The sequence below is a fragment of the Sinocyclocheilus anshuiensis genome, unplaced genomic scaffold (genome assembly GCF_001515605.1).
Source record: "Sinocyclocheilus anshuiensis isolate Anshui unplaced genomic scaffold, SAMN03320099.WGS_v1.1 scaffold584, whole genome shotgun sequence".
NCBI classification, from domain to species: Eukaryota; Metazoa; Chordata; class Actinopteri; order Cypriniformes; family Cyprinidae; genus Sinocyclocheilus; species Sinocyclocheilus anshuiensis.
The window spans coordinates 343,163-370,905 of NW_015557089.1; the positions used below are offsets into that span (position 1 = coordinate 343,163).

Genomic DNA, 27,743 nt, shown 5'->3' on the forward strand with positions numbered 1-27,743 from the left:
CGTCAGTCACGACTGACGTAACGTCTCCGTTCCCTCCTTCAGGGAACGAGGGTTACACAAGTAACCGAGACGTTCCACCCCCATAGGCCTTATGTTAGGTGTGCGTATTGTGTGTGTGTGTGTGTGTTCTGTCCAAATGTGTGGATGTCTCCAGCAGAGATCTGGACTGAGCTGCGTGATTCATTCTCCTGCAGGGCTCTGACTGTCAGCTTCATTTAAACTGATCGTTCTATCAATCATGCACAAATGCATGCAAATATAAGGGAGTTTAGTCAACGGTGTATTGAAGCTACAGTATAACTTACATATACTATTTATATATTGTCATTATTATTTATAAAATGCATATATATGTATGTCATTACTAAATTTATGCAGTTAATTAACAGAGTACCATATTTTCCACACTGTAAATCATGTTGTGATGGTAAACTATGATTTACCAATATGTGTGTGTGTGTGTTTTCCACTAAACAATGGACATTTTGACCCATTGTAATGTACTTTTTAATCAGGTATGACTTATTTTCCAGAAAATACAGTAGTAATATTTATTTATTTATTTATTTAATTATTTATTTATATTTGTGGCTAAAAGCAAACAGACAAGGTATTTATTTAATTAGATTTTTCTCATCATTCTCATCTTTTCTCACTCTCATGTCATTCCAAACATGTGCACTTTTCTTTGCTTTTTTTGTGTGCTTCACAGTCCCTGGTAACTATATGCTTTTGCCGTATGGAAAAGAGCAACGTGACCATTCAAAATATCAAATTTTGCATTCAACACAAGACAGACATATGAATTTGGTGTGACACAGTAAGCTTTCTTTAAGCTCCTTCTACTAATAATAGCACAGAACAGCAGAGAAAAACATCCAGTGGCAATTGCTTCTGTTTATGACATCTATCGGGCCCAGGATTGACCCCTGTGGTGCCCCAACTAGTGCAATAGAGAATGCCTCATGTGCAGGCTTGCGTTCACATTTGCCACCCCCCCCAAACCATTAATTAGATTGAAATAACACAATCTTTTTGACATTTTATGATATTAGGAAGCAAAAACATTAGGTAAAGTTTCTGGTGAACTAGAGAACAAGAGACTAATAAGAGAGAGAGAGAGAGAGAGAGAGAATTATATATATATATATATATATATATATATATATATATACGCTCACACACTCCTGGGTTTTTCTCCTTGGTAACCCGCTTCAATCTTTATCTGGAAGCTATTGTTATTAGCAACTACCTTGAAAATACCAATGCATTCATATCAAACTAATGAATTAGTGTTCGCCGTGTGTGTGCGCCATGCGCCCTTGAGATGAAAGGCTTAATTTAAATATTCATGTCTTCTGCAGTCTTTTAGCTTTAATGTGGCGGACATCAACTGGTTTGAGGACGTATGTGGGATGTAAGGGTATTTTGCTGTCTTTTTTCCAGCATTAAACCACATTTATGTGTAAAAATCCATGTGGTGTAGCGTCGCGCTAGCTTCAAAGGAATACCGTCTGTTCTGCATGCATGATGCATGCTGGGTATATATATATATATATATATATATATATACGCTCACACACTCCTGGGTTTTTCTCCTTGGTAACCCGCTTCAATCTTTATCTGGAAGCTATTGTTATTAGCAACTACCTTGAAAATACCAATGCATTCATATCAAACTAATGAATTAGTGTTCGCCGTGTGTGTGCGCCATGCGCCCTTGAGATGAAAGGCTTAATTTAAATATTCATGTCTTCTGCAGTCTTTTAGCTTTAATGTGGCGGACATCAACTGGTTTGAGGACGTATGTGGGATGTAAGGGTATTTTGCTGTCTTTTTTCCAGCATTAAACCACATTTATGTGTAAAAATCCATGTGGTGTAGCGTCGCGCTAGCTTCAAAGGAATACCGTCTGTTCTGCATGCATGATGCATGCTGGGAAGCTGAGAAAGACAACATTTACGAGTAGCTTGTAGCTTACCTCCTCTCGTATCCTTTTCACAGTCTCTCCTTTCTGTAGGGGGAGAAAAAAAGAAGATCATAAAGCACTTATTGCCTTTGTCTCACGTTTGTTTGTGTGATATGTTGTTTTCCCAGAGTGACTGTCTTTCACAATGGCGAGTGAGTTTGACTAGCTGAACAGATAGCTCAAATTAATATCAATTCTGCTTCGCTACACAGCAATATGGCATCTGCATGGATAGGCCTCAGGGGAACAAGTTTTCAAATCGAAGGTCTTGCAATTGGACTGACTAGGGAATCAATAGTCCATGAATCACTTAGATAGCCTCAGATAGTGTCTCGCTATCTCAGACACAGAAGGTAACGTGTGCGGCATAGTCATGACTGCAGATCCCCAGACCTGCTTTTGCACGCTTGACTGGCGTTACATTGTCTTTAGATGGGCTAAAAGGACGATTGGCTATGTCATAACAGAGTTGAAGCAAGGCTTGGGTGGTTTTAATTTATCAGGGAAATTAACATTTCAGATGAGACGTTTTCGAGACCACCCATCTCATAAAACTAGCAAAGTTCTTTAAAACATCAAACTATGATGCATGTAGCAGTGTTTGCAGATGCTTATTAAATAACCTAAATATAGCCTAACCAGTCCCTTTCAGTGTTGACACCATAAAAAAACTGAACAAAAACAAGGCTGCAGAAGAACAGAAGTACAGTTTGTTAAAATATGTCATACAGTTGCGTACTTGTGTGTTGATCGTTCGGCCAATGAAACATTGAACATGCATATATAACAAAATTACTGACGAAAATGTTTTGGTTTTTGTTATTCATCAATGATAATGTTGGGTTATTATAGTTAACTTAATAAATACATAAATAAAATAAATGTTAACTGTAACAAAATAACAAAAAAAGTATTTTATTTCAGCTCATTGCCATAGAAACATTTTTAATTTCTATTTAGTTTAACTTGATGTAGTAAAAAAAAAATACTAGAAATATTTACTATAATTAATTACTTAACTATAATTAATTACTAAAAAAGTTAATTCAAACTATTATTAAAACCGATAATAGCATTTCAGCTACATTAATATCTAGCTTTTTTGTAATTTTATTATTATTATTTTGGTCAAATAAATTCAGAATTGTATACATTTTCGACTACAAAACAAAACAAAAAAAGAAGAAATAAAAAAAAAAAGACTACAACAAATAAAAAACTTAAATTGTTTCTGTGCATACCATTCGTAAAAATACATAAATAAATAAATAATAATTTTGATTCACTACAACAATTTTGCAATACTTGCGTTGTGTATTTCGGCACTACTTGTTGCAGCTAGTCTTTGTTTTCTATTGGTCGATGAGATCCTTTCAGCAGGAAGTGGCAGCTAATCTTGTTCTTGACTTCTTGTTTGGATGTTTTAATCTAATTTTCTTCTGACGATTCACTTTTAGGACATTGCAACATTATTTACTTTTTGTGCAAGACAAAAGAGTGAACTGTGTTTTCGAGAAGTCGTCTTTGCAGCAATGGAGACCCCTGTGGATCTCAGAGTGGTCTGTATCCTTCCATCTGGCTCTTGTCCTGAGCCCAAACTCTGCCAAAGGCCCAGAGACCTATTAGCAGGCCAGTTCTGAAGAGAGCTTTGTGTCACAAGAGATTTATTTGGAGCCAAGGAAATGCCAACAACTGTGTGTATTTGTGCGTGTATGTTTTGTCGCTCCAGGACCTTGAGTTGGCCAAACCAGGAAAACAAAAAAACCCCCCACAAAAATCATCTCATCAGTAGCTGACACACTGTTTACTAATCATTGTGACATCTACATCGGGCCTCTCCAAGAGATTGTGCCATGTTTAGACAATTGCACTCGCTCTAGGGATAAACAGAGCTAGCTGTAAAATTAAGCATCGTAATATATCCAGATCATTAATACATAAGATGCACGACCCGTCGCATTTAACAAGCCATTTGCTAGGAAACATCAAGTCTTATAGTGATCCATTCTGTAGGTTTCTAATCTGGGCTTTTGGATTGTAACCTAAAGGTCTGTGTGAAAGATTGTGAGAACAATCTAATACAGAGGAAAAAGCAAACCCAGTAGCTACAAAAATCTTAAGACGCATCCACCAAATCTAATAAGTCAACAGCAGGGACAACAGGAACAAAGAGATTCGCTCACCTTGCCTATGATGCTGCCGACCTCCTGTGAAAAGAGAAACAAAGCAAATGTCAGCTTATTGATTACCGAGCTCACTCCCCACTCATCCGTCTGTGGGTTTTGATGAGGTAGGCTGGTTTTGGAGTGTTTGTACACTCAGGGATCACATGGGACCATATTAGATCAGGACCCTACAGGCTCCAGAAGCACTCGATACCTTTTAAATGTCCCATCTCGGGTTTAAAGTCAACACAAAATGGTTTTCATAACCCATTTGATTTATGTGACCAAAAAGTACAATATTTCAGGACAAAATTTGGTTTTATCCATCGGGATTTGATTGGATTGCAAAAGTTACTATACACTCTTAAAAACAGAGATTCTTTATTGGCATCAGTGGTTCCATGAAGAATCTTTAAAGGTGACATATCACGAAAATCTGACTTTTCCAGGTTTTAAGTGCTATAATCAGGTCCCTGGTGCATCTACCAACCAAGGAAACGTAAAAAAGATTAACCCAGTAACTTTGTTTTGGTAAGCCTTTTTCTGCAAGCGTCTGAGAAAATGAGCGCGTCTGATTTCACTCCCTTGGTGACGTGGCAAATGGATCTCATTATAATATTACCGCCCCTTAAACGCGATTTATTTCCTTAACTTCGTATATCAGAAGTTTAAACTCATATGTTTTAAAACACATGATTTCAGCACGATAAACATGATAATCAGAACCAAAACAGATGTTTTTTAGCAGATACGAGCTGTAATGGTGCAGCTCTATTCTGGAAAAGGGGGCGGGGAGCAGCAGCTCATTTGCATTTAAAGATACAGGCCCGAAAAACAGCATGTTTCTGCTTCCACTCAAAATAGGCATTTTCAAAATTATATAATAAATTATCTGTGGAGTATTTTGAGCTGAAACTTCACAGACACATTCTGGAGACACCAGAGACTTATATTACATATTGTAAAAAGGGGCATAATATGTCTCCTTTAACACCCATGAAACCTTTCAATTCCATTCATGGAAAAAGGTTCATCAGTGTTCTTCACACTAAGAAAAAAAAGTGGTTCTTTTAAGAACTGTTCATTGGGGAACCAACAATGGTGGCTCTTGTGAAAAACCCAGTTTGAAACCTTTATTTTTAAGAGTGTATGATGATTGTTGCAAACCAATTTAAAGGCGGAGCACATTTCATTGTGATTAGATATTAAAAAGCCAGACTTTTTCTTCTTTAGAGTAACATGCACTGATTAACAGTTTAGAGCAAGACTAATGAGCCTAAAAATCACATTTGTGATTTGCGAAAGCGCAATGCATTTTCTCGGAATGATTGTCAAGTGGCTCAACACACTCTATTGGCAATTCGTAACTATTCGTAACTATTGTAAGTTTTGGTGAATTGGTGGCTTATTTAAATGAATTTGTACAATATCATTCTTTGTTTTCGTATGATTTGGTGTAAACACATTTTACGAAAGTACAGATTAGATCATACTAACTGACAGTTAGGTTTAGAGGGGGACTTTCATGCTTGCGCATTTTTCTAAAAATTGTACATTTCCGTACAAATCGCACTGTACGAATATACAAAATCGTCACCTTCATTTTCTCGTGATAACAATTTGGGTGGCTTTTGATTTGTGAAGTATTATAACTTTGACTAGAGTGCAGAAAAAAGTCTGAAGGATGATGTCATGTACCACTTATTACCCTGTGACATCACGTACCAAAGTTTCTAGAAAAGTTTTCAGCAAGGATGTGTGTTTTGAGCTGCCAAAAACAAAAGGCATCACTTAAGTCTTGAATGATCTCTGAGCTTATCCTCATTGGAAGATCAAATCACAATCTGTTGATGGAGAATTAAGGTAAATCGGCATATAAATCATAAATGTGGCAGTTTATTAACGGTTCATTATGTTTTCATTGGTTTTTCATGACTGTTTTTAATGACTCATTCCTTTTTAGTGATATGCAAATGAGAAATATCAAAGAGTTGTAGGCATGTGGGAGGAAATCTGTCACTGGCAGCTGGCTGACAGTTAAACGAACATGTTGACACTGTAATGACATGGAAATGAAATCTACAACCATTTGTTTACGAAGAACTTCAGAGAATTCAAGCAGATTCAAAAAATTGAGAAGACATAAAATACACTGAAGAATCTAGTTGGAAATAATCGTGACATGATTCTCATGCATTTTTTTTTTTTTTTACTAAATTAACACAAGAGTGATATTTAATATTTAATATATCAAAACTCTGTAATAAACAGCAATATTTACATACTGTACATGAGACAAAGAAGAGACATCCCATTTTGGGTCTGCATCAAATTAAGTTCACAAAAGAAATTGTATATGCATAGAAAGCATATTAAATGTAAGTAAAGTGTATAATGTTTTCAAATAACATTTGTGGAAAAAAAAAATTAAAATATGGGTGAAATAATGTCCCATCATCATTCAGCGTAACACGATAAATGTATGTAAAAATGAAACAACATACTTATTCTGACCTGCTGTACTTATTAATATATATATATATATATATACTGTATATATACATTTAAGCATAAGTGATCATACTAAATTCTACTGTATTTTAAATTATTAAAAATGTCTTGCTGACAAATTGGTAAACCTAGTGGTTTGAAGGATATTGGTAAAGATTAGTAAAGATTTAAAATGATCATTAATTAAACAGTCTTTTAATGTCATCTAATGATTCTTGTTCTAAAACTGTTTGATGCTTGAAAAAAAAAATGTCTTTGACCCACATACAATTTTTACAAAAACAATTTATTTTTTGATATTGTTTAACATTGTTTAAATATGTAAAATCCCACATGGGAACTTCAGTGAAAATTACGATGGAAGCAGTCGAATCATTATTTTAATCTGAATCATCAAAATAACGCAAACAAAATCACACTTCCTAATACTATCTACAAGTTAAATCAGAGACTGTATTAAAACATCTCTGTATGAATGGGTTGTGACACGTAAACTAGTCTACATTGCTAACAAAATAACACTGTGCTTCAGTCTGATTATATTTTCATAAGAGGTTTCTGTACAGAGCACAGAGTCATTTTGAAATTTAAAGGGGTCATATGATGCGATTTCAAGTTTTCCTTTCTCTTTGGAGTGTTACAGGCTGTTCGTGAATAGATAAGATCCCTGAAGTTGCAAAGACTAAAGTCTCAAAACCAAAGAGATATTCTTTATCAAAGTTAAGACTCTGCCACACCCCCCTAAAACAGCTCATTCTAACACGCCCCCACATATCTACCTCACTATGTGGAAATATTTGCATAATGCGCCCAAATGTGCACGCAAAGAAAGAAGGCGTGGTTTCAGTAACTGCAGTTAGTGTTGAAGCAGCCATGTCAGGGAGACGCTGTGTGTTTCTAGGCGAAAGCAAAAGCACTTTATTTGGCCTGAGAGGCGGGGCATAGAGGACCTACAATAATGTACAGTATTTGAAAAATAATGTGTTTTTTGAACATTAAAGCATGTCAGCATATTCTGTTATACCAAATACACAAAATAATGATCTTTAAAAAAGCATCATATGACCCCTTTAAACATCGAGCTGCTACTCTCAGGGTCGTCTTGCACTGAAAACACTAAATGTTTGTGGTGGTATGTGCGTGGGTTTACCTTGCCGTGCATGAGCAGCCGGAGAGTTAGAGTGACGTTCATGCCTCCATCTCCAAAATCCTGCTCACAATTCATTCTGACGTGGGATTGGGGCCCAGGGAGACGCATGAAAGATGCTCTACGGATGATGGAATGGGAAGGGAGGGGGGAAGGCAGGACTCTCTCCTTCCACTCACCACTCTGGAACGACAACACACAAAACATCCGTCAATATTTTAACACTGGAACAAAATAATACTTTTAAAATGTTGCAGAAACGCCAACTAGGTCCATATTAATGGGTGTTTTGCCTTCATTGGGACTGAACAGTGAGAGACTGGGACACATGGGAGAGGGTTGGGTGGGATTGGGAAATGACCCCAGCCTAGATTCAAACATGTGGTGGTTTTTGTTTGCCTTGACGGGAGTCCGCATGTCTCACAGCGGTAAATAAGATGATATGTAATAGCCACGCCATCTGCTGTTACGTGCAAAGTGTTCAGTTAAGTGAGGACAACCATGACACGCGGATCCAACAATGGCTCAGCAGCTGAAGGATGACAATGAGGGCTTCTGTTACAGTGCCACCAAAGCCAGTATCACCAATTTAGCCAATCGTACAAAGCAGGAGAGGACGAGTGTAAGTGCTTGCTGAAATCACTCCCGCTGCATGCTCCGCCGTTTTTGGTGACGGCCCAGAAGTGGATTGAGAGGTGATGCTGAGTTCAGCAGTTTTTTTTCTTTTGGATAAAGGAAATTGCAGGTTTTGTTCACCTGTGGGGAGGGGGACAGGCTCTGCTGAGACCATCTGATGGCTTTTTTTAGTTGGTGTGGTGTAACGAGCAGTCGAAAATATCTCAGATAGCAAATCTGAAACAGTTTTGTATCAAATGAGCCATACAAATTTTATATGTGTTCTACAATTCCTGAATCGCACAAACACCCGCACAACGAGAGAGCTGATTTTAGATTTAGTTTGTGATCTGTGAAAAACCAACGTTTTTGGAACAAACAAATGAACATGAATGAATGAATGAATTAATTAATCAATGAATCAATGAATGATATTATAGACCCTTATGACTGTGTGTACATTTCAATAAGTAAAATATCACATAGTTTTACCTTTTTATAACAAAGTTGAAGGTTAGTTCAAAACCATTCTGAAAAATAATAAGATGTGCAAAAATATCACACACACACACACACACACACACACACACACTGTTATACGGTAACTAAATATATATATTACTACTAAAATTACTAAACCAAATAAACTCAAATCACAGCTATATAGAAATATTTTAAACAAAAACTAATAAAAATGAGAAAAGTACAGAATTACTATGAATAAAAAAATAACTGAAACTGACAAAAAAAATAGAACTGAAAAATATGTTTGGCAACTTACTGGATTGAGTTTAAGGGTTTTGTATCGTTTTTTCCAAGTAATTTTTTTATTCATAGTAATTTGATGTGCCTTTTTAAAAATATTTCTATATAAGTTTGATTTGTTTTTATTTCAGTTTTAGTCATTGTTGTGCTTCAACTTACATTTATTTCCATTAGGCATCATTTCTAATTTATTTTTTTGTTTAAGTACTAAAATGACAAAAACTTAAATAAAAACACTGAGTAAATTAAACCTTCTTTAAAATGGTATAAATGCATAAAATTCTAAGAGAATGGCACAACTAGATTTTAAGTGCCTACAAGTAATCAGAGCAAGTCTAATAATTAGAAAAGAAGGGTTTGGGTAAAGAGTTGATCTTGAAAAAAAAAAAAAAAAAGCATTGCAAAATATTTAGTTTGTAACCTCCATCTCCCGAGGGATGGGAATCAAGTCTACTTAACACTCAAAAACTTCCGTCAGCTTCTAAACGTCCTCAAAATTAGCCTGCATGTGTTATAATTTAAAACTTGATTGGCAAGTGTTGCTGAAGCTTCAGGGTGAATGAAATAAGCTCTCGGCTCTCAGAGGAACTGCTATCAGACGTCACGGGGGCTAAATCTGGCATCACAGCATGCTAATGACGAATTCGCTTGAGCAGTTGATGATTCCTAGAATCAAACGCACCAACATCTGCTCGGCGTAACACCACCCAGATTCACCCACGCTGCGGTTTCTGAAATCTGCCGACGGGTTAATTAAAGCTGCGTTTGACGCGGCCGCCCAATTACAGGTGTGGGTGTGTGTTTTCAGATAACATCGGAAGACAGCCAAGATTTCAAAGGGGCAGCACATCAGTCAGTCGGGGCTCTGAAAAACTAGGTCAGAAATCCAAAAAGCGAAGCGGAGAGGCGTCGGTGAGGCCGTCTGCTGGCTGTGTAGGAGTTTGGCAGTGTGTCATTTGGATAGTCATGTCCACGGGTGGTGGTGGTGGCATATGCATGTCATTAGTGCAACGCGATCGCTACTTGTGCCTGTCTCGTTTTTTTTTCTCGTCCCTCAAGGCGATCCACCAACCAATCAGAAGAAGAGACAGGGAGAGGAACGAGAGTGAGATGTTGGTGCCCACTGGTTCACACCTGTGGTCGCCGGGATTTTGCCAAGTTTAATGTGTTTACGGATCTTCTGTTGGTCCTGGAACAACAGTGCTGTCTAAGCAGTGCAATCTCAAAAATGACAATAAACTATTGCACTATGAAATCCATTTCATTCATTCATTCATTCATTCATTCATTCATTCCCCAAATTCAGTTTTAATTTTTTCCCCAAAATTATTTAATGAATGAAATTTAATTAAATAAAAAAGATCTAATAAACTGAATTAATAAAACCGTAGCAATTTAATAATTTATAACAATTTTAACGGTAGTGTCTTATGGAATGTTTTATTTGTTTACATTTTTCTGGATTCCATTTTAATTCATTCAACTTTATTACTCAAAAAGGATGTCTAATCAGTTTAATTCATAAAATTTTAACAATATGGCCCCATGAAATATGTTCAATTCAATCATTCATTCATTCAGCAATTCTGTGTTTTCTGTTTACTTTTTTTCTGGATTGTTTTATATGATTTAATACAAATTTATTGTCAAAAATTGTCAAATGAAAGCATGAAACTTTAACAATTTCATTCATCTTTTAAGATGTAATCGAATGATATTTTTATATGATGTAATACAAATTTATTGTCAAAAATTGTTATCAAATGAAAGCATGAAACTTTAACAATTTCATTCATCTTTTAAGATGTAATCGAATGATATTTGAAAAATCACTTTCTTTTTTGTCAAAGTGCTGCACAATAGAGGTTTACTGTTTAAATTTAATCTTCATTTGACCCTCTAACTCTAGCACTCTCTATTCTTACTACTTGTTTTCTTTGTAAAAAAGAGCCTCTAACATTAGCATTCTCTATTCTTTTTACTTGTTTTATTTTTATTTAAAAAAAGAGCCTCTAACAGTAGCGTTCCCTATTCTTTTTCTATTCTATCTATTTGTTTTTCTTTTTATTTATTATATTTAAAAAAAACAACCTTGCTGCGTGTACTGCGTTAGGCTAACCGAGACATGTCACAGCACTTACATATTATTGCCGTTTTGTTGGTTTTGATTGCTTCTATTGTCCTCATTTGTAAGTCGCTTTGGATAAAACCGTCTGCTAAATGACTAAATGCAAATGTAAATTAAAACATGGATGAAAAAATGGGATGTTCCTAAATAATAATTTAATAAACTTTATTATAATGACTATAATTATAAAATAGTAATATATTTTTGCCTTAATTTCGTCGAATTAAAGGGATGTTTATTTTGGCGGGTTGTAATTTGTATCTGACTATAGTTTTAACAAATGAAATCTTTTTTTGTGTTTAAAATTCACAGAAACTTTAGTGTTTGGTTAATGTAACCGAATTACAAAATGCCAGATGGAAATTGTCATCATGTCATCAATAAATATGTCCATTGTACGTTTTTTCATGCCAGATCACGATAATAAAAAGCTGCTGCTAAAGATGTCAGGTTTCAAATGGTCTTTGTTCCCACCAGGCCTAAAAGAACCTCAGTCAAGAGGGTTATAACTATGTCTAGGCCTAAATGAGCCATGAACGTGGCTAAATATATCATACTACGGCAAAATAGTGAGTGAAGAAATAAAGATGTTTCTAACAAATCCAAAGCTTTCATTAAACCAAGAAAGGTATGCAAATGATGTCGGTAGATATGAAAAAACTGCCTGACCTCGTTTGAATAAAAAAAATTCAGTCCTGAATGTTAAAGGAACACTCCACTATTTTTGAGAATAGGCTCATTTTCCAACTCGCCTAGAGTTAAACAGTTGAGTTTTACCGTTTTCGAATCCATTCAGCCGATCTCCGGGTCTGGCGGTAGCACTTTTAGCTGTAGCTTAGCATAGATAATTGAATCGGATTAGACCGTTAGCATCTCGCTCAAAAATGACCAAAGAGTTTCTATATTTTTCCTATTTAAAACTTGACTCTTCTGTAGTTACATCGTGTACTAAAACCGACGGAAAATGAAAAGTTGCGATTTTCTAGGCCGATATGGCTAGGAACTATACTCTCATTCCGGCGTAATAATCAAGGAACTTTGCTGCCGTACCATGGGTGCCGCAGGTGCAATGATATTACGCAGCGCCTGAAAATAGTCCCCAGCAAGCTCCCTGTGCAAGCAAGTGGTCACGTTGGTTATGTTGACGGAAGTTCGCCTATTTTATCATTTATCAATATCATTACGCCGGAATGAGAGTATAGTTCCTAGCCATATCGGCTTAGACTTTTCATTTTCCGTCGGTCTTAGCACACGATGTAACTACAGAAGAGTCAAGTTTTAAATAGGAAAAATATAGAAACTCTTTGGTCATTTTTGAGCGAGATGCTAACGGTCTAATCAGATTCAATGATCTATGCTAAGCTACAGCTAAAAGTGCTACCGCCAGACCCGGAGATCGGCTGAATGGATTCGAAAACGGTAAAACTCAACTGTTTAACTCTAGGGGAGTTGGAAAATGAGCCTATTTTCAAAAATAGTGGAGTGTTCCTTTAAGGTTCCCAGCCAATAATCAATTACATAAAATTGTTAAACCTTATTACAGCTGATTATTCACAGCCACTAAACCACAGATATAAACCTCTAACCGTAAATCAAACCTGGAATGTTGTTTCTGGACCACCAAGGATGTTTATCCAGGAACATTTGCTACTGTGAGGTTACTGACACCTATATATCTAAGAACCTGTAGCAAGGTCTCTGTTTGAAAATAATCTCCCATCTAATTAATGCAAATCACATTTTCTTTATGTGTAATACAGTACTGCATCTAATGAAGACTAATTGGCAGTGCTAAATGATGCTTCGCCGCCCGGTAGTGTGTGAAAATATGGATTATCAAGACTAGCCACAGTCAATTACAATAAAGCACCACAGTGACCGTGTTTACGTGCACAGAGTTCTCAATTGAGTTCTATTTTCTGGCTAAGCCTTTATTCTGAAAAAAGAATTACTCGCTTCACAGCTACTGGAATATTTCTGTACGAGAAATTCAAATGATGTGAATAGCATGGCAGGGAGCATCAGACCAATTGAAAAACAGTTTGAAACCCATAAATACAAACTGCTTGTAATGTGATATAATAACCTATTTTTGGCGCTGCCACAAAATTTATCTGGTGTAGTCTGTGTTGGATGACAATAACACACGTACATTTTGATATCATTATGCCAAAGCGTTGCAGAAATACGGCCTTAGATCCAGTGTGGCATCATGCCAACAATTTTGACGACAAGTTATACGAAAATGGTTGAGATATCAAAAAGCTTTTAAATAACATTTGCCCAGCATGGTCTGATGATGATGTGTGTAAAATTTGGTAAAGATCAGACAAACAGTTGCAACAGATTTGACATGTTGATGGACAAAAAGCTCCTTGGTTTGAAAGTGACTTGAACGGTGCTTTATACATCACGAAACTACAATGTACCTTTTTTGCCTGCAAAATTTCGCTAATGTTATCACACCTTAAAACATTACTAAAACTATTGAATCTCCTGCTCCAAATATGCATTTCTTCATTGTCTCAAGTTTTATTTTATTTTTGCTAAGTATAATTAATATCACCCAGATTTATCTTTGTTTGGACTCGTTTAGTATGGATTTTCTGAATCAGGTGTTTGCATAACCTAAAATTCTGATTAAAACAAGAACATGCCAGCTGTGTTATTCAGATTATAGAAACCATAATGTTGGCTTAATCTGGTTATAGTGATCAAGTTCATGCATTTACATTATGTTTGCATGATCAGAATATACACAATTTCTGATTAACATCGGAATATTCTAGTTCATGCAAATACAGTTATTGATTATATAAGAGTACCATGAAAAACCATGGTAGTGCTCATAGTATTACTGTATAAAGCCCTATTCGCACGGGATTAGTATAATCTGGGGACCTTGTGTGATTTTGAAATTAACTCCCCACCTCTGAATTTCGTGTGGTGCATTCGCACGGGATAAGCGAAGCCTGTGATTTTACTCGAATTTACCGACTTATCTACCGGATACCCGGATGTCAAGGCTTTGAGAGTGCCGTTCTATGGTCCAGATGGATTAAAAAAAAAGAAAAGAAATTAATATAGTTTCGTGCCCTGTGACATTTACATTTCACCAGGTTAAAATAGTATCTCAAGCTTTATGCTTGATTTATTTGTAACACATTAACCTCAAAACCTTTTCAGCCTTTTCTTTCTACAAATTGTATGGTGTAGCGATATAACAGCACCCAAAATACTATCAAACACTCCAACGCAGCTCCATTCTTCGCGAAAGATGGATAAAAAAGCGCACAGGAAACAAAAACCTCGATATACGACCCGCCAAATGCAGGCCAAGATCACAGACAACCTCCGCAATTATTACAAATGACTGGAGGTCACCAGGTAATACTAATCCCGTGCGAATAGGGCTTATGGCAAATATTATCATGGTACAGTAAGCATGTCAAAACATCAGAAACAGATTGCCTCATGTGTCCTTACATAAATGTAACATGGGACATTGACCACATGTTGTGAGCTAGTATCCCAAATGTGCCAGATTTGAGTGCATTTCAGAGCACAGCTTGAGATCGATACACGCTCTCGCGCTGACATTAAGGAGCACTTGCACTCACGCTGGGAGGGTTTGAATATGAACACAAACTTAGGATTCATTCAAAGCATCTGTATGCAGGGAGAAGTTCGAGGTCACAGCAGAGCGCTGCTATTTGCATTGGTCTGTTTCTCTCTTTTGCTCTCTCTCTTCTTCCGTGTTTGACACGCAGCTCAAATACACACCCTGCCAGTCAAGGCCGTACACGCTAATGTGTCAGTTCACTGCGAGCTTGTCCCACAGCCCTCCCCCGTTCACCCCTTCAACATTCATAATGGCGCATTCCGTGAATACAAGGGCTGTTACAGGAAACCACCAAAGCGAGAATGGAAGGGGTGCCCCAGACAGGCCTTAATTATCACTAGGGCCTTGATGAACTCTTGGCCATTATTTCATTCTGCACTGTGCAGTTTTGTCTTACAATATTTGTATTTTAAAGTGGCCATTTCCTGCAGTATTTTTCCTTCCTGGAAAAAAAATCCACTTCTAGTCAATGTTTCTTGCAGCAAAAAAAAACAAAAAAAAAACAGTTCTGGAAGTAAAATGTCATTCATTTTCTCCATAGGGAAATGTATTTTTAACAATAACTTATAAACCTTTAAAGACAGACCTACTGTGAGCTCTGAGGCTGTTAATCGGTGTTATGTGCTTTTGTTAACGCCATCAGTTCACATTATTTCACCTTATGTTTTAAATAATAACGTTTAACAGTGGAATCACTGGTAAAAAACTACATTACCCATGATGCTGTACAGAAAATTCGCAGCAAGCAAAACATGCTAAACGAGCGCTGAGCTCCGCCCACTCCCATGAAGCACCGCAAATGACATAATCGAGACGGTCTTCGCATGCTCTCAAAACACCTAAATATTTCAATATACGGTATATGCATATTTTGCAATAAACTCAAAGTGTACTGTTTCTATATACACAGTCAACAACTTTAAGCTGATAGTTTTATATTTCTTCATTGTTTTTATTTTGATGGTGTCATTCACAATGGTTCATGGGATTGTAGTTCATTCTTTCATATGTAAATTAGCTCTGTTGTGATTAGCTAAACTCTTAGCATATAAAATGACTATTTCCTATTGGTTGCTTTGTTATTTCAAGAGACCATATCTTGCCGTTTATTGTATTTTTCTTTCCTGAAAAAAGTCCACTTGTAGTCAAAAACAAGCTTTTGTTACTGTACCTTTAAACTTATAAATAAACTATGGTGTGAGTGGCTAAACCCTTTGCATATGTAATGAGTGACAATATCCCATTGGTTGAAGATTTACTGCAAAAAATCAGATCCCTTCAGCTAGGGCAGTCAATACAGTCAAGACCTCTTTAATTTCTCAAATGTGGCTCCTAGACGGAAATTAGACTACATGGAGAACAAACGGAGGCTTTTACTCAAGTACTACAGTTTTACTAGAGTTATTGAAACACAGCATTTAGCAAAGTGCACACAGATTTGTTGAAATACCAAAGTTTGCAACCAAACATCAGAGATCTCAACAAGAACATTTCTCATCGATTTCTCCTTCTTGCTTCAGTAATTTTTGAATAATGGTAATAAACACTTCTCATTTATGTCCTTAATAATAAAAATAATACATGAGTTGCAAAATGTAGGTATTCTGAGAAAAAGATCCCAGTCATTTCTTCTAGAGTTTCCAAAGCAAAGCATGTGTCAAATTGTGCTCAGATTTGTTGAGATACCAACGTTTGAGTTTAAAAGTCCAAAATCTCAATAAGAACTCAAACATTTCCAATTCCATCACCAAATGATCGAACAGCAATCCATGTTAATATTATAGCTCAATACTCATGTTGTATGTCAACAATTGTTTCAATTGTTTTAATTTGGTTTAGTCATCCTACTGAATTTTAGGAGAAACATCTAAAACCTACACTGTCAAAATAAATCTGTGACATTTACGGTAAAATACCGGCAGCTGTGGTTGCCAGAACTTCACCGTAAAAAATATGGTAGCAACATTTTAGGTTTTACAGACTTAACTTAAATTCACAATAAAATATTGTATTTCATTAACTGATGTAATGTTAACAAACCAAAATATTGAAGTACTAATATCTGTTTTGAACCATTGTAATGCACTGATAACCACCAAAAACTGGTGGCGATGAGAAAGTCACATGATGAACCAAAGCTCATCACAAACAGCTTTTCTACGAGCTGAGGGGGGTAGTTCTTATATATAGAAGGTGCACAGTGTCATTCACACAAACACTAAACCCCATCATGGTGACAACACGATACTGAAATAATGCAATAAACATTCATTTAACAACATTAGATGTAAAATTAAACCCTAATGTACACAACTGATAAGAAAAAACTAAGAAAAAACAAAAATTAGTTATTTCAACTAATTTTTTATTTCAAAAAAAGTTATTTCAACAAAAAAGCAACAAATATGAAGTGTCATGCAGGGAATTCTGGGAGTGTCAATTTATAGTTTTTCACTGTAAATTATACAGACTTTTTCTTTTTCACTTCCAAAAACCGTATTTTTAACAGTATTTTACTGTAAAATTACATTAAATGTAATTACATTTATTCACCAAATATAGTATGGAAACTGACTGTTAACCAGTTAACAGGTTTTTACTGTAGCATTTTACTGTTAAAATCACAATAATTTTTTACAGTGTATAGCGTTTGTTCACATTTACCATTATTTGGCCAAAACCAGTCATTTCAACAGGAATCCACGCTACAGGAAATTTTGAGTGAGGACAAAAGATTTCCCCACGCAGATTTCGCAACGGGTTCAAGTTGGTCATGCAAATTTGCAGTGTTGACCAATAGAAAGCCGCTTGGTTTGAAACTGACTTCATACACTACTGACAATAGACAATGAGCCTTTTTTACCTGTATAATTTAGCTGAAATGTGACTGCAACTGCAAACTACATTATTTGTCTCATGAACTATAAAAGAGGCAAAAATGTAGTCTTAGCAATAAAACGCTCCTCTTGGATGTTGCATCAAGACCTGATTTGAGATAAACCATTTACTGAACTCATACACCATCTAAGGTTGTGGATTACGGGTCGGATTAATCTTAGATTTAGAAGGACTTTCTTGGACATCCATCAACACACACAACTGAATTTCTATTACAGCCCATGACACTTCGTCTCAGTGTACATGAATTATGGAACTGATTTCGAATACCTGTAGGATGGGGTTAAAACCATTTTTTTAAGATCCTCATCCATCCCCAATTCCCTTTCTCTTTCTCAGTGACCCACGGATGATGGATTCACCGCCTGTCCCAACGGGTTGTTCGCCCATATCGCTATCACTCCTCCAAATCAAACACACAAGCTTCCGTCTCTATAAACGCCTTGGACTGGAAGCTCTATTAACATCACACAAGGGCTGAGTTAATGTTATTGTTGGGTGAATTGCTTTGACGATATGAAAAGAAGCTGGTTAAAAGCATTGGGTCTAATCTCTTATGCAGGACAACAATGAGCCAGCAGGCCTTGGGTAAATAATATTTTCTCTGCTGACGAAAAAGCATTTGAATTCGCAAAAGAATCCCCACATGAACCCATTGCATAACTGTATCTAAAGGTTTTTTTTTTTGTCTGAGGCATGAAAGTGCTTGCAGATATTGTTATATATATATATATATATATATAATATAACATTCAATTCATGCTTTATTTACGGTTCAGTTTTTGCCATAATTTACAGTGTAATGATTCTTGTAAATGATCTGGAACAGATCCCAAGAAATCATAACATTGATTAGCAAATTTGTTCAGAGATCATGTAATAATGAATGCACAGACAAAAAAAAAAGTGTGAATACGTTAATAAAAAAAACATAAAAATGACATAAATACACACTTATGTATTGAATAAAATATATAAAAAATGCTCTCACTGATCTGCATTTTGAATGTATTTTTTTTAATACATATGTTTTTAAATTATTATTTTTTTAAATGCAGTGTTTGTATATTGCTCTTATCTGTCATCCATTCCTTAGCTGAATTACCCAAAAAATCCTAACCAAAAATCAGATACACATATTGCATCTGAAAGTATCCCAGCTATGAACATGAATGCCTAATATTTCATCTCAAAAGTGTTTTGCCATTTGCACACATGGAACAAGATCCATTCAGGGGGAGAAAATTTGTTTGGAGATCACGAAATAATAAATGCACGGAAAAAAAGAACAAGTGGAATGCCCTTAATAAAAAATAAATAAATACTTGAAAAATACATTAATACACTATAAACTTACACTAAAACAGATCTGATGGTTTTATGTATTTTTATTTAATACATATGTGCATTTAATGGATTTTTTCATCCATTCCATAGCTGAATTATTTAAAAAAAATCCTGAATTAAAGGCAAAATCTGACCCAAATAAGTCTGATAACCAAAATCAGTTATTAATATTGCATCTAAATGTAATAATGAATGCATAGAAAATTAAAAAGTGGAAATTATTTGAAATAAAAAAAAAAACAAATACATACTTATTATTTAAAAAACATAAATATTTATGGATTTTGTTTATTTAATTGATTATAATGTATTTTTAATGTAATGTTTGTATATTTGTATCTCTAAAGAGAAAAATTAGACACAAATGAATCAGATAACCAAAAATCTGATATCTGAAAGTGTCCTAATTATGAATATTAATGCCAAATATTTAATCTCAAAACTGTTTTGCAGACTTTGTACATGGAAGAAGATCCAATCAATGGGGGGAAAAAAAATAATTTGGAGATCATGTAATAATAAACGCATAAAAAACAGGTGGAAATTATATAAAAAAATATCAAAAATGTATGTAGTTTTATTTAATATATGTTTATTTAACTGATTTTTTTATGTATTTTAATGTAATGTTTAATACTCAATGTAATAATACTGTCAAATCTGTCATCCTTCCTAAATATGAATTATCTGGAGGGGAAAAAAAATCCTGAATTCATAATTGGGACACTTTTTAATATCTAAAAGTGTCCCAAGAAAAAATAGTTTGGAGATCATGTAATAATAAACGCATAAAAAACAGGTGGAAATTATATAAAAAAATATAAAAAATGTATGTAGTTTTATTTAATATATGTTTATTTAATTGATTTTTTTATGTATTTTAATGTAATGTTTAATACTCAATGTAATAATACTGTAAAATCTGTCATCCTTCCTAAATATGAATTATCTGGAGGGGAAAAAAAATCCTGAATTCATAATTGGGACACTTTTTAATATCTAAAAGTGTCCCAATTATGAACGTGAATGCCACACGTTATGCACACAGAACAGGATCCAATCAGTGGTAAATGAAAAAAAGAAATTGCAACTGATTTTCAAAGTAAGCAAAACCGATTTGCCTAAAAACAAGTTATTGAAAATGAATCATATAGTTGAGATCTCTGCATATATCGTGCACAGAGGAATCTTCACACCGACACACACTATTTAAACAGCACGAGTGTAGGGTAGCATGTCTCAGCTTTCACAGGGCCTTGCCAGAACATAAAGACAAAACAAGATCATGCAGTTTCGCCTTTCCTCCCTCCACCCACTCCATCCATCGCCCTCCCTCTCCTTCCATCACTCATCCCGCGCTCATGATCACTATAATTATGCTGAGTGGGATAGCAGGGGCGTTGAAGAGCTCTCCAAAGAAGCCGAGTTCTCCACTCTGAAGCACGCGTGCTTAAGTACACAGCAGTCAGACTCAATTTAGCCCGATTTCTTTTTGTGACTGTTGCATCACAATCGTACATTATCACGTTTTGTTACAATAATTGCACGGTGAGTGGCGGCGAACCGCGAGAGCTGCGGAGTTAAGGATTCATTTCTGGTGATGGGTGGATTTTCTGATTGCTATCTACTCTGAATCAATTTCCTCGCTGACAGCTCGTGCCACTACGACGACTTAAAGGTCAATAAATACCTCAGAGAAGATAACACCATGTTATCGGGATGCCGAGAGTGATTATACTGTCAAAGACTTGTGGTGTATTAGTATAATTACTGTTCTGGGGAGATTTTGATTTTGAGTTGACTTTAAAGGCAAACTGAGAGTATTTTTGTTGCTGCGATACTCTTTACTCTCTAGCGTTGTGTCTTTATGTCCATCTCTCTCCTTCTTCTCAGAGAGCTGACTAATGTTGCTTTGTAAAAGCAGCTCTGCCGGATGACTGACAGTTAAACGGCGGCGGTGACCTTGGCCGCGGAGGGGCTCCGGCCATCTGAGATTTATGTGACGGGTCTGAAAACAGCTCGGCAGAGGGATTGGGACTGGAGGAGGAGTCCTGCAGGCGGCTGACCGCACCTCCGCGCTGCGCATTTGCAAGTGGCACATGTGCAGCAGTGCACATAGAAATGTCAAACGTGAGATGCAACTCTGTGGATATGGACACAAACAGACAAAAATAAAATTTTCACATTCAAGCAGCAGTGCACATAGAAATGTCAAACGGGAGATGCAACTCTGTGGATATGGACACAAACAGACAAAAATAAAATTTTCACATTCAATTGAGAAAATGATTAAAGGAATAGTTGAAAAATTTATATGAATACTGCTGTTGTGATATTTTAAAATATTGAGCTGCTTATAAAAACATTAATAATAATAATAAATATTAAATAAACAAACAAACAAATATACTGTGTAATAATTAGTATAATTATAGTATAATTATTATCAAATTATTCTTAAAGTATATTTATTTATTAGTATACTCATAATTTAGTAAAAATCTAAAAAAGCTATAACAATATTAATATTAATTTATATTAATACAACATGAAATAAATAAATGCATAAAAATTCCAGTCATTTAATGTTACTCTGTGCTGCACACTCAGCACTTCAGATTTATTTATTTATTTGTTTGTTTCTTTCTTTAAATAAATAAATAAATAGATAAAGGACTCTATTATTATTATTATTATTATTATTATTATTATTAACAAATAATTAAATGTTTACACATTTCAAACAAACTGGATTTATTTATTTATTTATTGTTCATTTTATACATTATTATTATTAATCACTACTATAATTAGTCTTATTATTATTAAATGATTGCATAATTCTTTTTAGATTTTTTTTTAAATAAATAAATAAACGCTCCCCCTTATAATGACAGTTTAAATTACAGCTGCTAATTATGTACTTAAATGTTCTTTGGCATCTAAACATTCACTAAACTACAGCAAGAAAAAGATCAAAAACTTATGCTAATAGTGAGAAAATCTGTGCGAAAGGTGACATGACTCATGAGATCACAGTCACGCTGAGTTCTCCTTAGAGTGCTGATCTGGAATCAGCTTCCTCAAAAGAAAAAAAACAGAGCACAAGTGGTAGAAGAGGAGGAACAAACACACTCCTGACTCCAGATCAGTGAACAGGAGCCATTGATTCACAGAGAATCTAAACTGCTATTTGCAAAAGGACAAAGAGAAGTAGAATGCCGGGTAATATTCAAATGATGGACACCAAACATTTGAATCTCAGCACTGGAAAGGCATGGCCAACATGTACTTCAGCTCTAGGACACAAACAAAAGGTTCACAAAGACAATGCCATATCATTCTAATTGAATCCTTGTGTAGTTTTACAAGGACTGTTTTCTAATGTGGATCTGATACTATTGATTGTCTGCGCCAAAATGACCTCTGCTTCCTTTACAGTCTCTTATTGCATTTGAGGACATTTTTCCTGGACAAACATAGTCTAATCATGGACTGCATTAAGCTGAACTTGATACAAACCACAAACTAAAGCTTTAGCTAGAGCTACCAAGTTAGCTTAAATGCTAATGCTAATGACAAATTTATTATCTTTGCTTATTGTTCGTGTGTGTGTCTGATTGTCATCCTATTTACATTGCTTTGAATTCGATTTAGCGTCTGATAGGCTTCCTCTATCAGGGTCTCGCATAAAAAAGAAAAATAGCCAATCAGAAGGACTTTGTGATTAGTGCCACTACCTAAATTATATTGCTTGCGTCCCGATTCACGTACTTATGCACTATACTATGATGTTTTGTAATATAAATAATACAAGTAGTGTGTTCACATTGAAAATTCCAATAAGAAAAAGTGTACTTCAAATACATGTATGAAGCAGTTTTTTAAAACGATAGTTCAACCATAAATGAAAATTCTCGCCAAACGGTAGCAAATGACTTAATGGCTACTGTAAACTGGTTACCATCATTCTTCAAAATATCTTTTGTGTTTAGCAGATGAAATGGTCGGGTTGGGGGGGTATTTAGCTGGGTATTATTTTGCCTTTGATGGGTTTCTTGTGTCAAGACCTTTTGAAATAGCCAGAAATACTTTTTGCATGACTAGTGCCACCCCTAAATTACTTCCTCTTGCATTTGAAGACATTTTCTTGGATAAACTCAGCCTGATCATTAACTATAAAGGATAAAATAAACAGATCTCTACCACATAAAATCTAAAGATTTAGACCAAAAACTTATGCTAATCACATGTTTATTGTCCTTAGATGACTCAGGATCGCCACTGAAAAGGGTTCAAAGCGACTTTAATTACCACTCGGTAACCTGGTGCTGGAATTACAGGGCTGGCATGGATAACGCTCAAATTGTGCTTGAATCATTCAGATGGCGGATTATAACGTGTAACCCACGCAGTCAGTGATCATCAATCACCATTGTTTGAACATCAAAATTAAAGAACATCTAAAGCACGCATCTATAAGAACAGCCTATAAATTACAACTTCAGATCAGTGTCTGAATTTTTAAGATTTCTTTATTTCTTGTTTTAAAGCAGAAAATAAACTGTATGAATAATTGCAAATTGTCTGGTTGTGATAGGTGTGTTAAGGCCAGCATACACTCTTATTGCAAGTGGAACACTTAAACCCATGAGTAAAATTTTGTGCATAAAAGAAGTACAGTAGTTAAAGTCAAACACATGACCACTAATCCAACCGCTGTGACTAGCATATGAAGGTGTCAGCGATTTCCCTAATTCTTAAACCCAATGCAATTCTACTCATCATTTTTTCTCATTTTGTGCGAAAGGCTCCAGCTGAGTGGCGGTGCCGAATTAAGTTTGTTCAGTGATTCCAGACTCTTAATGAGTACAGGCAATAACCCGAAACTGCCCCATTTTGATTTAATTAGATGCTCTGCAAAAGGCAGCGGAGTTATTTAACCTTCCCGCGGCTTTGCCATTGGGTTTGGTGGGTGTAGCCGGCAGGAAACTCCATTTCCACTTCGCTTTTCTTAGCTTTCATTTCTCACCCCTCGGTTCTTCGGCCACCACTTGCCTGGCTTCCTCCACTTCACTCCAGGTGAAGGTCACCGGCCGAGAATATTGGCAGATGAAAATTACCCTAGCTTGTTTTCTCATTTTCGATCTCTGACCCCAGTTCTGAAGTGGCAAAGGAAAACTCGCATACCAACGGATGGCGGTGTAAATACAATGGAGATTGGGAAGAAAAGGACCGGAGGAACAACATAAAGGAGCTTGCTGCAGAGTTATTGGATTTTCAGAGTTCCAATTTGCTTCCTGTGAAACTACACTGAGATCACGAGGGGCAGCTATTAGTTGGACATCCGTAAGTGCTTCCTCTTGACCAGAGCTGTACTGCATGTGCTTGTGATTACTACTCTGGAAGAGTTCGTAAAAGAGAAATTGTCAAATGAATCCGGCACTTTATCCCAGACTGTTTCCATAAGAAAACTTGAGAGAACTTCTATCTTGTTTCTTGCCTAACAGAGATTATGGGAAACTTCGCTCTTGATGAGCCAACCCCAGCCTTCCTGACACAAACTGACCCAAATACATAATATACCAGCGCTGCAGTAGATCTTCCATTTGAATTAACTTGTGACTGACGCCTTCAGTTGCCGTCACGACTCCAGCTTCTCTTTTTTTCCAAGGGGTGGCTTGTGATATCCGAGCCACTAGAGGCCTGTGTTCGTCAGCCCTTCCAATGACAGATATGTGTCTCGGACATGGTAGGTTAAGGGACTTGACGCCTGAGCCCAGTAGAGCATGGTGCTAAAACAACACAACGTGCCACCCAACCCTTCAGACAGGGGTGGATTCCAGGACTGTTGCACAAAGCAAACTGAGTGGGGCTGGGCGGAGGGTCGGGTTGGGCTTTTGTCAGCTGCACAAGCAGAGCGGTCCGGGCGTGTGCCTCTGATCTTTGGGAAGCCCCTCAGCTATTCTATGCTGGACAGCTGGACCCCTGAGGGATCCAGACAGCCTGCTCGAATTAGAGTACAGGCGACAGGACTCGACGCATTTCCCCCTTGTGAAAACATGTCTTGCTTTTGATATACACAACTACTCAGTTTCCACCTATAAACACACATTTGATTATGCAAAGTACCTAATTGGGCACTTTGTGATGTCGTCAAGAAGGACCTATTGCTTGATCAACATCCTTTGGACTTTCATTCCTGGGTTGGTCAATGCTCTATTAATTAAACATACTGTATGCATTAAAAGGAATGGTTTATCCCCAAAGGAATAAACTAGTCACAATTTACTCATTCCAAACCTGTATGACGTTCTGTCTTCTGTGGAACATAAAATAAGATATTTTGACAACTTTTTTTTTTTGTCCATGCAATGGAAGTGAATGATCACCAAAACTGTTTGGTTATCAACATTAATCAAAATACCTTCTTTTGTGTTCTTCATAAAGAATAAATCCATATACGTTTGGAATGATATGAGGGTGAGTAAATGATTACAAATTTGCCATGACTAATGACTTACATGCTTTTTCTATGATTAACATGTTTTTGATTTCTGTAATAAAATTCACTAAATTTTCTAAATAGTAATTTTCACTACTACTATTGTGAAAATTGTGATACGACTTTTCTGATACTTTCCTGATATCATATATAAAAAAAACCTCATAATTTATTATTAGAAAAGCAGTAGTTTGGCATAATGTTCTTCTATAATTACTTGGCTACCATGCAAACTATAAAACTGTAGTTGGCAGCATAAAAAATGAACAAGCATAGCCTATATTTTGTCAAATGGTTGTGTTGACAAGCAAGCAATATAATGCAATTCTACTTCACCTAGTTAATACTCAATATATGAGCTTGTTCCTACACCCCTGGGTCTAACTTTATCCCAAACCCTACCTTGTGCATCAAAACTCATTTTGATTCTGATTCACAGGGGTTCAAGCCCCTAACTGTAAAAAGCCTGATCGAATTGGTTAAAGAAATACTGTATCAGGAACTAACTGCACATAAAGTATGTAATTAGGGCCTTTCGCACCGCGGAAACCTTTTCATAGTACCAGAACTAATTGTGGAACTACCCACTTTTTGGTGTTTTCGCACCGCCGGATAAAGCAGTTCAAAAACACTTGAGACTTTGACTTTGCTACATCCTAAGCTGCAACACGAGGGGTGAAAAAGAACACAAGAAATTCATAACATCCCCTCTTATATTTGAAGTTGCCAACATTTCTTAGAAGGCCTGAGCACTTTAACTTCAACCAGGCAACGCTCTTGAGTGGTCAGACTCACACCACTTCTCCTCAAGGATTTAATGAGGTCTGTGGGGAGCAAAGCTGCTCGCTCACTGTGCCCTAACACTCTGTAAGAGCGCTGACCTCCTGCCCCATCATACTGTCAAACCGTGTCATGAGAGACCCAAGAACTATTAAAACCAAAAGAGAAATGAAAAATGAGTTGCAAAACGTACGTCGCTAATGACCCATTCAGTGTATATGTTGGCTGCCGCTGTTTATTTCTCAATTTTGTTCAAAGATAAGCCAAGCTGATTAATGTTCAGTCACGTGAAAGTTATAATTACCCCGACTGATAAAATGTCACAGATGTTAAAGGTTACATTCAGCCCTTCTTGAAAACCAGCTTCCTTACCATTAAATTCTTTAATACTATGGAGATATTTTTACTCTATATCATAGCCATTTTGACGACTAATATAACCTGATCTCCTTTCACTACCAAACTTTATGATATAAGAAGTAAATTACTGCTATTTTTACCAACCATCTGCCCTGCAATCTCCATTCAAGCACTGTCCTTTCATTTGCAGCGTCATGCCATATAGATGTACATCATAAATGCGAGTGTCAATGTTAAAATACATTCTGTTTTAGAGAAATATAAAGCAAGAAATGTATAGGTTGATTCCCCCAAAGTGTAAACCGTGGCTCTGTTGTTTTCAAAACATTTCTCTGCTTGTTTGAGCTGCCCGATCAGCCCAACAACAGCAGAATTGAGTCAACCACTTGGGTGAGTTTGGAGGCGGGGACATCTGTTTCACAGACCAACTGCAGTCAGGGAGTGTTTCTGTTTGAAAGCAGTGAATTTTTTGCTGTTATTTAGCTGTTACAACAGAACTGGCTCAAACAATGGGGTGAGTTTGGGGCAGGGCCATATGTTTCGCAGACCAATGGCAGACAGGGAGTGTTTCTATTTGAAAACAGAATTTTTTTTTGTATTTTTGTATTTTTTATTTTTTGGCTGTAACAGAAGAACTGACTCAACTAATGGGGTGAGTTTGGGGTGGGGCCATATGTTTCACAGACCAATGGCAGACAGGGAGTGTTTCTATTTAAAAACAGTATTTTTTATACATTTTTTTATAATTATTTTTTTTTTGCTGTAACAGAAGAACCGACTCAACTAATGGGGTGAGTTTGGGGCGGGGCCATATGTTTCACAGACCAATGGCAGACAGCGAGTGTTTCTATTTGAAAACAGTAATCTTTATTTATTTTTTTTATTTATTAATTTTTTTTTGCCGTAACAGAAGAACTGACTCAACTAATGG

At 36.1% G+C, this 27,743-nt stretch overlaps 1 protein-coding gene across 4 annotated transcripts in view; it reads right to left on the minus strand.

Annotated features, from left to right (window-relative positions):
• The window catches only part of LOC107677040 (poly(rC)-binding protein 4-like), an 87,061-nt gene that overhangs the window by 26,811 nt on the left and 32,507 nt on the right, over positions 1–27,743 (minus strand). For all 4 annotated transcript variants that reach the window (XR_001632797.1, XM_016471831.1, XM_016471830.1 and 1 more), the window contains exons 2-4: positions 7,796–7,975; positions 4,153–4,176; positions 1,982–2,014 (exon numbers count right to left, since the gene is read on the minus strand). Coding sequence is in view for 3 of the 4 variants with exons in the window: in XM_016471831.1 (XP_016327317.1) it covers positions 1,982–2,014; positions 4,153–4,176; positions 7,796–7,903 (165 nt within the window). In the remaining variant the exon portion in view is untranslated. The remainder of the gene's footprint in view (positions 1–1,981; positions 2,015–4,152; positions 4,177–7,795; positions 7,976–27,743) is intronic.